This window comes from Echinops telfairi, unplaced genomic scaffold (assembly GCF_000313985.2).
Source record: "Echinops telfairi isolate 266 unplaced genomic scaffold, ASM31398v2 ScPeMD7_7400;HRSCAF=8409, whole genome shotgun sequence".
In the NCBI taxonomy this organism is placed as follows: domain Eukaryota; kingdom Metazoa; phylum Chordata; class Mammalia; order Afrosoricida; family Tenrecidae; genus Echinops; species Echinops telfairi.
The window spans coordinates 58,032,073-58,043,826 of NW_022111300.1; the positions used below are offsets into that span (position 1 = coordinate 58,032,073).

At 57.2% G+C, this 11,754-nt stretch overlaps 2 protein-coding genes across 6 annotated transcripts in view; one reads left to right on the forward strand and one right to left on the reverse strand.

The window, feature by feature from the left end:
* The window catches only part of FBXO15 (F-box protein 15), a 27,709-nt gene extending 20,829 nt beyond the window's left edge, over positions 1–6,880 (reverse strand). For 2 of the 3 annotated variants that reach the window (XM_045296149.1, XM_045296147.1), the window contains exons 1-3: positions 6,488–6,880; positions 3,026–3,124; positions 544–648 (exon numbers count right to left, since the gene is read on the reverse strand). In XM_045296149.1, coding sequence (XP_045152084.1) covers positions 544–648; positions 3,026–3,124; positions 6,488–6,759 — 476 coding nt within the window. In that variant the 5' untranslated portion in view covers positions 6,760–6,880. The remainder of the gene's footprint in view (positions 1–543; positions 649–3,025; positions 3,125–6,487) is intronic. The other variant, XM_045296148.1, reaches the window with a different exon arrangement.
* Positions 6,722–10,848, forward strand: TIMM21 (translocase of inner mitochondrial membrane 21). Of its 3 annotated transcripts, none has more exons than XM_045296151.1 (6): positions 6,728–7,610; positions 8,720–8,782; positions 8,854–8,951; positions 10,130–10,203; positions 10,289–10,359; positions 10,510–10,848. In XM_045296151.1, exons 1-6 carry the CDS (start codon positions 7,310–7,312, stop codon positions 10,530–10,532), a joined length of 630 nt encoding a protein of 209 aa, XP_045152086.1. In that variant the 5' UTR covers positions 6,728–7,309; the 3' UTR covers positions 10,533–10,848. The 3 variants fall into 3 exon arrangements, with proteins under 3 accessions (XP_045152085.1, XP_045152086.1, XP_004703196.1); XM_004703139.2 differs by having other exon boundaries at positions 6,746–7,610; positions 10,289–10,394; XM_045296150.1 differs by lacking the exon at positions 8,854–8,951 and having other exon boundaries at positions 6,722–7,610; positions 8,720–8,853; positions 10,289–10,394.
* Positions 10,849–11,754: the final 906 nt, after the last annotated feature.

An 11,754-nucleotide genomic window follows, 5' to 3' on the forward strand; every position in this document is an offset into this window, starting at 1 on the left:
TGTGCACAGCAGAGCCGCCCCAGAGAGCAGGAGGCACCTCTGTGTGCCTCCAAGGTCTGACAGCACGCCTGCCAAAGCAGAGGGGCAACGACAAACAGGAAGGCCCTCAACAAGAAGCACTGACACAGCGGCTGCAGCCCGGGGTTCCCGCCTGGGAACAGCTGGGGTGGCTGGGGCCAGGCCGTGCTTCCTTCTGTCACGCGTGGGGCCACTGTGGGTCAGAACTGACCCGATGGCACCTAGCAGAAACAAGATGCCTGTCTGAAAACACACTTCGAATTCATTCTTTGACATTTTCAACACTGGTGAAAACCCTGGGGACATGCCAGGTAAGCACTGGGCTGCCAACCCCAAGTTTGTCAGTTCAAACCCACCAGCCGCTCCTTGGGAGAAAGTTAAGGCTGACAGCTTCAGAAACCCTGAATCAGGTCGCCGTAAGTCAGGAGACTCGGCGGAATAGGGGGTGGTTTAAAAACTCTGGCTGGTCTTCATGACTGACATTAGAGCCATCAAGAGCCAACAGAGGTCGGCTGGCCCCCTTACTTGTCACTGGCCAGGTGGTAGAAGTGCCTGTTCACACAGCCGATGCACAGCAGGTTCCCAGCATCCAGGTACGACAGGATCTTCAGCAAGATCTCTGAGGGCATGCTGTGGGAGGAGGGAAGAGTCAGAGAAGTGGGTGACTGTCCGCCCGACACACTGCACTGCCAAACCACCAGTCAGGAGAGGAGCCCTGGGGGCAGAGTGGTTGCATGTGCACTGCCAACTGCACGGTCATCCGTTCAACACATAGGAAGGTACAGGGTCAGAAACCCAGAGGGTCGTTCTACCCTGTCCTAAAGAGTCACTGTCTGTCAGAATCAACTCAATGACAGTGGGTGTGAGGGCTTTTTGGCTTTTTGTTTTGTTTTGTTTTTTGTGGGGTAGGGGGGCGGTCACTAGGAGGAGAATACGATAAGAATCATGGACTGCCAAAAGAATATGCAACTCTGTCTTGGAAGAAGTACAGCCAGAATGTTCCTTAGAAGCAAGGATAGAGAGACTTCATCTCACATACTTTGGACATGTTATCGGGAAAGACCAGTCCCTGGCGAAGGTCGCCGTCCTTGGTAGAGGGGCAGAGAACCAGAGGAAGGCCCTTGACGCGATGGACGAGCGCCATGGCTACAACAAGGAGCGGTTATGAGGATGGTGCAGGAAGGGGCGAGGTTTCTATCTTCTGAGCACAGGGTCCCTACAGGTCAGCACCGACTCAAAGGCACCTAACCACAGCCACCACCACAGGAGGCAGGCAGGCCGTACTTGGACAATTGGCAAACTGTCCAGGTGCTTGGTCCCTTTCTTGACTGATATGTCCCGGTTGCTCCACTCCCTGGTGGGCCCTAGGAAAGGGGTCCAGGGGACTCAGGGTGGGTCACACTCACAGGAGGAGAGAGCTCCCTCTCCAGGTCTGTGCTACTGTCAGGTGAGACATGGGGCACTCAAGAAGAACATGAAGTACATCCTTAGCTGTGGGCAAGAGACACTCAGAACCGCCCCCGCACCCCCCCCCAAATACCCAGAAGACACCGGGAAACGTGGAGCTGCTGCCCACCTGCCTCCCACCCTCCTCAGTCCTCCCACATTAGCTAGCTCCTCCAGGGGCTTAGAGGAGACGGCAAGCCCCCGGGGTGTCCTGGCAGGCCAGTTTTGATGTTCACTGTGGGGCCCACCTAAGTGCAGCACTGGCACTGTGTGCTCGGAGTGTCCATCTTCCCCCAGGGTCCTGAGACTCTGGGCAGCACACCCAGAAGCAGCTGAACAAGAGCAGGGGACCGGGGCCAGGAGGGCAGGGCTGTCCCGTCAGGAGCCTACCTGGCAGTCTAGGATCAAGCACAACCCTGGCCGATCTAAATGGCTCCCCAAGTTCTTGACTGATGATGATGGGGAGCTGCGAGCCGGAGCCTGGCACCCCCTGTCCCAGGGAACCAGTCAGCACTGGCCTCTGGAAGCACTGAGGACGACCAGAAGGCCCTCCAAGGGGAGCTCCCTCACAGGTCTGTCCCCAGGGCCAAAGGCCCTGCCCAAGAGCGTCCTGACCACAGCGACCCTGGAGGACAGAGCAAGGACACCCTGAAGGGTCTCACAAGCTGTCCACCGTCACAGGAACTGATGGATGGGTCTTTCTCTTGCATAGCAGTTGGTGGGTTCGAACCATCTACCCTTTAGTTCACAGTGGAGTGCCTTAACTGCTGCACCTCCCGAGCACATCCTAACCGTTCCCCAGACGACTGCCCACATCTGGGCCCTGCATCAGGTCCTGCAGGGCAGGGCAGAGTGACTCGCAGTGTCCCCAGGCTGTCATCATCACGGAACCAAAGGCCAGTCTTCCGCTGACCGCACCAGGGAGCTAGCTATCAGGCCTCCTCCGTTAACGTCACCAAAACCCACACCCTGTGCCACTGAGACGACTCCAACTCACAGCCACCCCACACAGGGCTTCTGAGGCTGCAAACCTCCACAGTGGCACTCGGCCACCTCGTCTTCCTCCTGGGGAGCAGCTAGTGGGTTTGAACTGCCAACCTGGCAGTTAGCTGTCCAACGCTTCACCAGGGCCCCCACCATAAACATGAGTATCATGCAAACCCACACGCTGATAAACAGGAAGGGTTCCAGGGGCTTGGTGTGAGGGTCTCAGCGTAGAACTCCAAACCCTGAGAGCTCCAAGGCACCAAGCACGGGAGCTCTGGGGAGCACCCCCTGCTCTCCCCACCTTTCAGAGGCTTTGGGGAACACTAATGAAAGGAGGGAATGGGCTTAGCGGACTCGTTAACAAAGGGAATGTAAATTTAGTGTCACTTTGAGATGTTTAGTTCTGACGCTGACAGTGGTGACAGGCGATGACTCGTGTCAAACTCTGCTGTCGCCGCTCTTCCTACGCCCTTCTATTCCGAGTGCTCCCAGAGCAGCAACCGGCACATACAGCACCGTGACCTCCCCTGAGGACCCACTGCTAGAGCCCCGACGTGGCGGGTGGCAGACTCACCCATCGAGGGACACAGGACAGCCTGGGGCGACTCCTGGACAGTCCTCCAGATACCTGGCACACTGCAGCTGGTTGGCACTGGGCTGGACACCTGGCTCCCTTTGGAAAATAAGCACAGAGTTACAGTTATAGGGCTGCCCAGTGAGAAAGCCAGACACTCCCCTCCCAAAGATCCTAAGCTTTGAAGCTTGGGAAACCTCATCTCTGCTGAGAGGAAAAGGGGGGAAGGAGGAAGGGAGGACAGAATGGAATGAAGAGGGGAGAAAAGAGGAGGAAGGGGGAGGGGTGGAGGGAGCCAGGGAGGAGAGGAAGGGAGAGAGAGGAGGGGAGGGCGGTGGGCAGGGAGGGAGGAAGGGCAGGGAGGAGGAAGGGAAGGAAGGAGGGGGGAGCCCCAGAAGCACCCTAGATGTGCTGTGCCTGCAGCCGCCCCTGCTCCCCTGCTCCATACGGTGCACCATTACTGGTGGTCCGTCAGAGGTGCCAGGACGCAGAGCCCTTCATGAGGCCCGTTCAGTAAAGCGCCAGGAAGGTGGCCCAGACAGCAGCCTGCGTGTACACGCAGCGCAGGGAAGCCGCGCTGTGGGCGAGGCGCAGGCCTCTGAGGGGATGCCAGCCCATGACCCACCCCACAGAGCCAGCCTCAGGAGCCAGGCAGGCTGTCCAGGCTTTGACACTATGCTGCCCCAGCGAATGCTCAGGGAATGGCCGCTTGGGCGCTGGGCTGCTCACCGCCAAGTCTGGTGGTTCAAAACTACAGGCCATTCCCCAAGAGAAAGACAAAACTGTCTATTCCCAGGAAAGATAAGACAGCCTCAGAAAGCCAAGATAGGGTCGAGGTGAGTTGTAGTGGGTTTTCATGAGAATCTATTTCAATATACGAGCAGGCTTCAGACTGTCCGTGGACAAAATGGAATGAAAAGAACATGGAATCTTCTCATGAACTTTCTGAAGTCCCCTTATTGGAAGCCAGGGACTTCCTGACGTCAGAGGTGACAACTCACCGAGGCAGGCAGTAGGGCTGAGACGGGTTCTCACAGAACAAAGACACATGTCGACTGGAGGGATGGGGTCCAGAAATAAACCCTGACAGAGCGGATCTTGGACATACTTTTCCAAAGTGTTCTCTCTCTCCCCTGCCCTCTCTCTCCTGCTTCAAGAATGGCCCACCCTTACAGCCAGGGGTGGTAATGAGAAGTGGCCAATACACTCCCTTGGTGTTACACCCGCTCTGTGTGCACGGTCCCACCATGAAGAGGCTTCACACAGCCACAACCCAGAGGTTGGAGGTTCACATCCGCCCGACAGCAGTACCATGAAGAAAGGCCTGGTGGTCCGCCTCCCCAAAGACACCAACAGAGAGCTCAGCCCCGCCTCGGTCACTGGCTGGTGTCCACGCAGACAGGCTCCTCACTCTCACCCTGGGGCTGCCCACTCACACAGGCTTTCAAAAAGCTGTAGAGCAGGAAGGTCGTGTGTGGGAGTAGTCTTTTTTTTTTTTTTTAAGTCCCAAAGACCAAGGCTTCGCTCCAATGCAAGTCCCTACTCCATAAGCAACGGATTATGCCTGTGTTTAAAAAAGACTTAGTGTTTAGTTGGTTCAATTCTACTGGCATTCTGAACCGCATAGTCTGTGCGGGGTAATACACTGAGTGTTTCAAACTTATCCAAGTCCCCTTTAGCTGCAATGTGAAGGGTACTTATGGCTACAAACATGTTTTCATCAAAGCACTGGCTGGGAAGGGTGTGAGAGGAGGAGGGCAGGAAGGAGAGAGAGAGAAACATTGAGACTGGCCCTGAGGGAGTCCTCTTGTAGCTCAGGACTAGTTACAAGTTCAGACCAGTGTTCCAAGGGCTGAGTAAATGAGAACTCTGAGCACCTGTGCAGCAGGAGCCTAGCCTATTACTCTGTTTTGTGGGGAGCAGTCTCGTGTCCAGCTTTCTTGTCCCTTGACTAGTGGAAGTATTCTTTAAAAAGAAAACAAACAAACAAAAATGACGTTCCATTCTGTGCTTTGCATTTCCACAATTTAGAAAGGGTTCGGACTCCCTCACCGATAGACTCCAGGTCTAACTGAACTGAGTGGCTGGCCCAGGTTATAACCTAGGAACCCCCGTGCCCTGACTCTCCTGTCAAACCTGTTTCTATCACTACCTTCTCCTGTGGTTCTGATGGTGTCTTTGAGGAGGCGGACCACCAGGCCTTTCTTCGTGGTACTGCTGTCAGGCAGATGGGAACCTCCAACCTCTGGGTTGTGGTTGTGTGAAACCTCTTCATGATGGCACTGTGCACACAGAGCGGGTGTAAACACCAAGGGAGTGTATTGGTCACTTTTCATTACCACCCCTGGCTGTAAGGGTGAGTCATCTTTGAAGCAGGAGAAAGGTAAACTTTGTACAGGGAAAAAAAAAACCTTAAATCAATGAGATTTGAGACATTATGCATATAATCTTCATTTTTCAAAGAAAAAAATACTACTTTTTCAGAAGTCAACTCAAAACCAAACCCACTGCCTTCCGGTCAACTCTGACTCAAGGCAAGGTTTCCGAGGCTGTAAATCTGTACAGGGAAAGGCAGCCTCTTCTCTCTGCCATGAGCAGCTGGTGATTTGAACCACCAACCTTCAGAAATGGCCCTACAGTGCCACCAGGGCTCGGAACTCCGGGGTACATAATGAAATTAGGGAAAAAATGGAATCAAATCAATCAGATGAAATTAAAAACTACCTGGCCTCAAAAACAAAACAACAACAACAAAAAAAACATGCTGCTGGCTCTGGGGTCTATCCTCGCCTTGTAAGCAGAGACCGACCATGGCTGCAAAGAGCTTAGACTAGAGGAACACATAAGGCGGTATGTTCCACTGCTGGTCCCCTAGGTCGGTTGACTTCTTTGCTAAAGGGCCTGTCACGCTCCAAAGTGGGGCCGAGAACCCTCCCAAAAAGCTGCGCAAGCCCTCGGAGCCCCACCCCCACGCCCCTCTTCAAAGGTGCCTTTCGCTGTGCAGGTGGGGAAATCCCTCCCTCCCGAGCGCAGCGAGCAGGGGCGAGCGTGTACCGACCCAGCCCTTGGAGTGGAACAGGCAGAGACTTGGGTGGGGACCCCCAGTTTGAGCGCAGAAATGCAGACTTGGACTGAGTCCAGTCCCCGAGTCCTGGACAAAGAGAACGGAAACTACAATATCACTCGTCAGAATGTTCCCTGGGGCAGAGAGTACCGCCCCGCGGTGGTCCCGGAGCCCACCGAGACACCAGTGTGCACAGCAACCGTTGGCCCTCCTAGGCAGGTGACGCCGGGGGCGCGTGGATGCTCAGGAGCCCCACCCCCATCTTACGGCCACCTGCAGCTGTGCGCGCGGGGAGTTACGGAACGAACGAAGCCCCCCAGAGGAACGCGGGCCGCGGGCGCGGCGGGAGGGTGCCCTCGAGCCCCCCGGGCGCTCACCCACCGCGCCCTGACTGTCACCTGAGCCCGACGGGGTCCGCGGAAGGCTGCTGGCCCGAGCTAAGCTGGAGCTCCCACTTAGCCCATCCGCGCCCGGTCGCCATGGTGATCGCCTTGCCGTTTGGCTCGTGCGGACTCGAAGGCGGGGCTGACGCTGACCCCGCCCCGCTTGCGTCCGCAGCGGCGCCCCCCGCGTGTGGGGGCGGGCCTTTCTCGAACTCGTCGCCATCAGGGCCGGGCGGGCGCGACCCCGCGAGCGTCCCCACGGACGGTTCTTGCGCGCGGCAAGACATGGACGTAGTAACAAGCCCCTGCGACAGTCCCTCGGCTATGCTGTCTGGAATGGCTGCTTGATTTGTGTGAAGCTTTAACCCCGCGCGAAGACAAGTGCGAGACTTCTCATTAGCGCGGCACCGCCTTCCGGCAGCGTCCTATGCGTAAGCGCGAACGCCCGCTCGAAGGCCAATAGGAGTGTCTGAAGGGCGGTGCCACCGCGCGGCCCCCAGTGCATTTTGGGCGATGTAGTCCCTTTTGTCCCCCGTGGCGGTTACTGCGCGGGGAGGTCGTGGACTAGAACTACTGTTCCCAGAATTCCAAGCGGGTCCCAGCCTGCTTTGCGAATGCAAGGCGGGGAGGGCGGGTGAGTCTGCTTATAAGGAAGCGGGATAGTTTCGGTTCAACTACAAAGGGGGCAAAGGAGAAGCGAGGGGGCCTTCGGTGCCTCTCCCGGGGGTAGCGGGCTTGTTTGCGGGCACACCGACTGAGGTCGGGGTGGATGTGTCCGCGGGGTGTGCAGTGGGCGGCGAGCCTCTGCGGGTTGTGGTCCGCCGCATCCCCGAGGCCATGATTTGCGCGCTTCTACGAGCCGTGCAGCACGCGGAGAGGCTGCACCGGGCGGCGGGGGTGCGGATCTTGCTGCCCCGCGCTGCGCCTAGCACCGCCTCCCTCCACACCCGGCCCAGCGGGAGATGGTCGCCGCCGGAGTCCCCGATACCCGCCCGGACGCCCCGCGTCCTTGCGGTCACCCCGAGAACGATCTGGACCCAGGGATGGAACCCCCGCAGGGCGAAAGAGGTCGGCCGCAAGCAGGTGTCTGTGCACAGAAGCCCTGGAGGGGAGCCCGCCGTCTCCACGACACAGAAAGGTGAAAGGAAACGCCCCCGGGCTGGAAGGAGGGCGGAGCTGGTGCACTCAAGTTAAAGCTGCACCCAGGCCGTGGCTATAGGTTCCAACGCAGACCTGAACGCTGCCCCCCGGGTTTGGTTTAACTTAGTGCGTTGAAACTTCCTCTGGATTCATGGTCATCCTGGTGGAAGAGAAGTTCCATAAAATGTTTGTCACATGTTCTGCTTAGTAAGGGCCTTCCCAGATTCGAACCCTTCTCCTGGGGATTCTTACTGTGTATGAGGCATACCTCCCCAAGGCCACACAACTGGAAAATAAACCTGGATGTCCAGGCCGCAGGTACTCACTCCCATGTGCTTGTTAAGTGGGCACTTACTCTGCGGTGCCTGGGCAGGTGCTGGTGCTCACGCTGATGGTGGGTCAGAGGATTGCCACCACAAACAACTTCTCACTTGATTAGGAAGGAGATAGACAAAAAGGGGGGTGCGGGGACACGGTGCTGCAAAGAACCAGTCGTCTTGTGGTTGGGTATCCTCCTGTCCATCCTTGCTTGCCTAGCCCACAGGATATCCTAGGCTGTAATCTTTAGGGGCCTTGTGGCATGGTCGTTACCAGTACTGCAAGGTCCGCAGTTCAAAACCACTCCCCAGGAGAAAAATGGGGCATTCTACTCCCAGACAAGTTAGTCTCGGAAGTCCTACCCTGTCCTATAGGGGTGCTGTGAGTTCCTATGTGTTGCATCTTTACAAGGCAGATCCTCAGGCGTTTGCTCCTGGGGGGCTGCTGGTGGGTTCAAACCACTGACCTCTCAGTGAGCCATGCACTTAACCACTGCTCCTGGGACGAGTGCCAGAGTGCACCTGGGTAGGATAAACAAAGACGTGACTGGATCATTACCATGTGGGACAGGCGTGTGTTTCCACTCAGTCTCAGAGTTCCACTGAGTCTTGCAGTTCTCTTGCCCAGATGTGAGGTCGATTGGTTGAAGATGTCACATCAGCATTCCCGAAGTGTGGAGGGCAAGAGGGGCGGGGCTTGTTAGGGACAATCTCATAAATGAGAGCGTTTCTAATCGACCGATTGTTCGGCACATGCGGGACTCAATCACTGTCGCCTTCATCTCTGCAGTGAAGGAAGCCGGACGAGACCTGACCTACTTCCTGGTGGTGCTTGTTGGACTCGGCATTACAGGTTGGCAGTGCAGCCCCGTGGTGCCTGGTGCCCCCTCACTCTGCCTCATCTCCGTTTCCTGTGATTTCCAGGTGGTTTGCTCTACGTCATTTTCGGCGAGCTTTTTTCTTCAACCAGCCCTAACCAGATATATGGGAAAGCCTTAGAGAGATGCCGGTCCCATCCCGAGGTTAGTTCTCAAGAGTGAGCTACTCGGGTGCCAGTGCTGCAAGACCCCATCAGGGAGGAGGCGGGCAGCGTTCCAGACCGCTCCCAGCACTGGTGAGAGTCCCCCACCGGTACCTGCAGTATTGAGGCAGATTGCTCTCAGACCCTCAGGCCAGTGTGTTTGTCCCTGCTAGCAGTTGTTGGTAGACTTTAAACACATCGAATATAAAGTGCCAAACTCAGGGCCACTTTCAGTTCAGGATCATATGGCCCCTGTTGACGTGTCCTGGAAGCAGGGTGGACACCAGGCACAAGGCTTAGGGCTCTGACAAGGTGCCATTTTTGCTCAGTCCCCACACTACCACTAGGCAGGGGCATGTCCCCCCCTCCTCCAATCCACAGTAGGGGAACTCGCTGGGGAGCAGGCAGGCCAGAACTTAAATTCACATTTTGCCAATTCCGAACCTTATACTCTTACACCACCCCCTTGCCCATGCTGTGCCCTGCAAGGACACATGGGAAGCCCCACATTCTCTAGAGGCTCTTATGCAGATGGCAGGGCTCATGGGACCATGGAAAGTCTATTTGGCACGTTAAAGCTCACCAGCGGAGGATATCACTCGCTGAGCTCGACCCTCATTGGGAGCGTGTCAGTGAAACGTGAACCAAGCACCCCTGTTGATGCAGAGGCGCCCTGTGGGTGCTGCAGGTTCAGCTAACAAGGACCTCAGTTCAACCCCACCAGACCCCCCACCCCATGAAGATGGACAGCCTCACAAATCCTCCAGAGCGAAGTCAATGGTCCCTGGGAGACAGGATCCATGGGGGGGGGGGGGGTGTCACATGTCTTCTCAGCCCCCAGTGGGATGCTCCACCCTGTCATTAAGCAACAAAAGCTACTGTTTGTGGCATCTTCTAATAGCTACTGCTTTCTTGTCATTGGATGCTGGGATGGTGAGGGGCCCAGGCGCAGGAGGACAAGTCTGGTCAGCCAGAAGTCAAGACAGTTCCCATCACAGTGGCCAGGGAGCCAAACTGCCCAGCATCCTGGGAGTCTAGGAAACAGCAAGGGAGCCCTGTGGAGTGCTTCTGCTCTGTTACGTGGGGCTACCACATCACTATCACAGGTGGCCCCACTCAACAAAGAGGGGAGTGGTAACGCTGCCCACGACCTAAAGGAGCCCTATCCCCCTCCTCCAGGTGACGGGTATATTGGGGGAGCCCATCAAAGGCTACGGGGAGACAACCCACCGAGGGCGGCGACAGCACGTCAGGTAGGCCTGAGGGTGGCCAGGGAGGCTGGGCCCCTTTACTCCCGCCTGGAGGTGCTGAGGGAGGCCTCACCTGTTCTCCCTGCAGCTACCTCAGGTACACCCAGGATGGGCTGCATCGCATGCGCCTCAAGTTCTACATCGAGGGCTCGGAGCCAGGCAAGCAGGGCACCGTGCACCTGGAAGTGAAGGAGGTGGGGGCCGAGGCAGGGGGGATCCTGGGCACCTGGAAGGAATGGGTTCCGGGCTCCCCACAGTGCTGCCTCCCACCCTGAGCAGGGCTCCGATGCCTGCGGCCCCTTCTTTCAGAACCCAGAGAGCGGGCAGTATGAGTTCCTCTACATCCTCGTGGAGGTGGACACCTACCCGAGACGCGTGATCGTCGTGGAAGACCATCGCTCCTGAGCTCGAGCAGATCTGGCCCTGCGCGGTGGCCCAGGAGGAACAGATGAGCAGTCACACGGGTCACACATCTGGAGACCACGGAGCACAGTTGCGTCAGACAGGCCTTGCTGCCCGGCTCCCTGTGTGGCGAGGGGCAGCCCCAGACAGGGCCTGCTTCCCAGGCTGGCACCACCCACACTGAACAGCCTGGGCCTGCCAGTTAATTGCCATAGGTTAGGAATAAAGTGCGATTCGTGCTCTGTCTGTGCGAGGTTAACTGCGGGTGTGGCACCTGAGCTGAACCAGCGGGACACTCGGGCCCAGGCCGTGTGTGTCATACTCGGCTGGAGGGGCCTGCACACAGCACACCTTCCAGGTATGCTGGCCACCTGGGTCTGACTCTGGGCCAGCTTTACAACTTGTCTGAGGATGGATACTGCCCCGGGGGTGGGGGTGGAGCCAGGCTGGGCTGTGGCTGGTGTGGGCGCTGGGTCTTCACTCTTACAGGTTGTCAGAACACACTTTGGCTGAGTCCCTGTGCGGACAAGTGCAGCTCTACCCTTGAAGTTCTCACGGCAGCACCCACCTTAGTCTCCTCAGGGGCCCAGCACGTAAAAGCTCCCGTCAGGGCAGCAGCATAGGCTGCCAGAGGCCCTCCTGGGCCAGTTGGATGCAGAGCAGGGGTCCACTTGGAAGGTTATGGCACTGGCCTGCGGAACCTCGGGTGGTTTGATAGGCTTTCTCAGAGGCCCCGGGGCCAAAGGGGACCTGGCAGTGGTGCGGGTTTAGGAGAATGTTGGGCAGATGTGCTTCAGAGGACTCATTTTCCATCCCAACTATACACCTTCGTTTCCAACGTGCCCCTCTCCCCACACTCCTTTGTGTTCCCAGTGCTGGCCAAGAACAGTTGGAATAAGCAGTCCTCCCCCCAGGAGACGGCCCACACTGCCCTGCTGAAGGGCTGTAGGGGAGGAGCACAAAATGTTTGGGGTGCCAGCACTGCCCTCAGGACCTATGAATTAGGAATGGACTCACGTTTGAGATTTTTGTTCAGCGAAGGTGTCTGTGACCTTGCCGCTGAACTTTCTGACTTACTGGCGTTTTCTAATGTACTGGAAGGCCTGGAGCCAGCCCTCTGTTCTCTGTTCCTTTAGGACATCTGGGGCCCTC

Bases quoted from the DNA above. Each gene is read 5' to 3' on its own strand.
- TIMM21 (XM_004703139.2), top strand. From the start codon at position 7,310: ATGATTTGCGCGCTTCTACGAGCCGTGCAGCACGCGGAGAGGCTGCAC. The intron at 8,952-10,129 runs GTTAGTTCTCAA...CCCCTCCTCCAG, and splicing joins GATGCCGGTCCCATCCCGAG to GTGACGGGTATATTGGGGGA. The intron at 10,204-10,288 runs GTAGGCCTGAGG...TTCTCCCTGCAG, and splicing joins GGGCGGCGACAGCACGTCAG to CTACCTCAGGTACACCCAGG.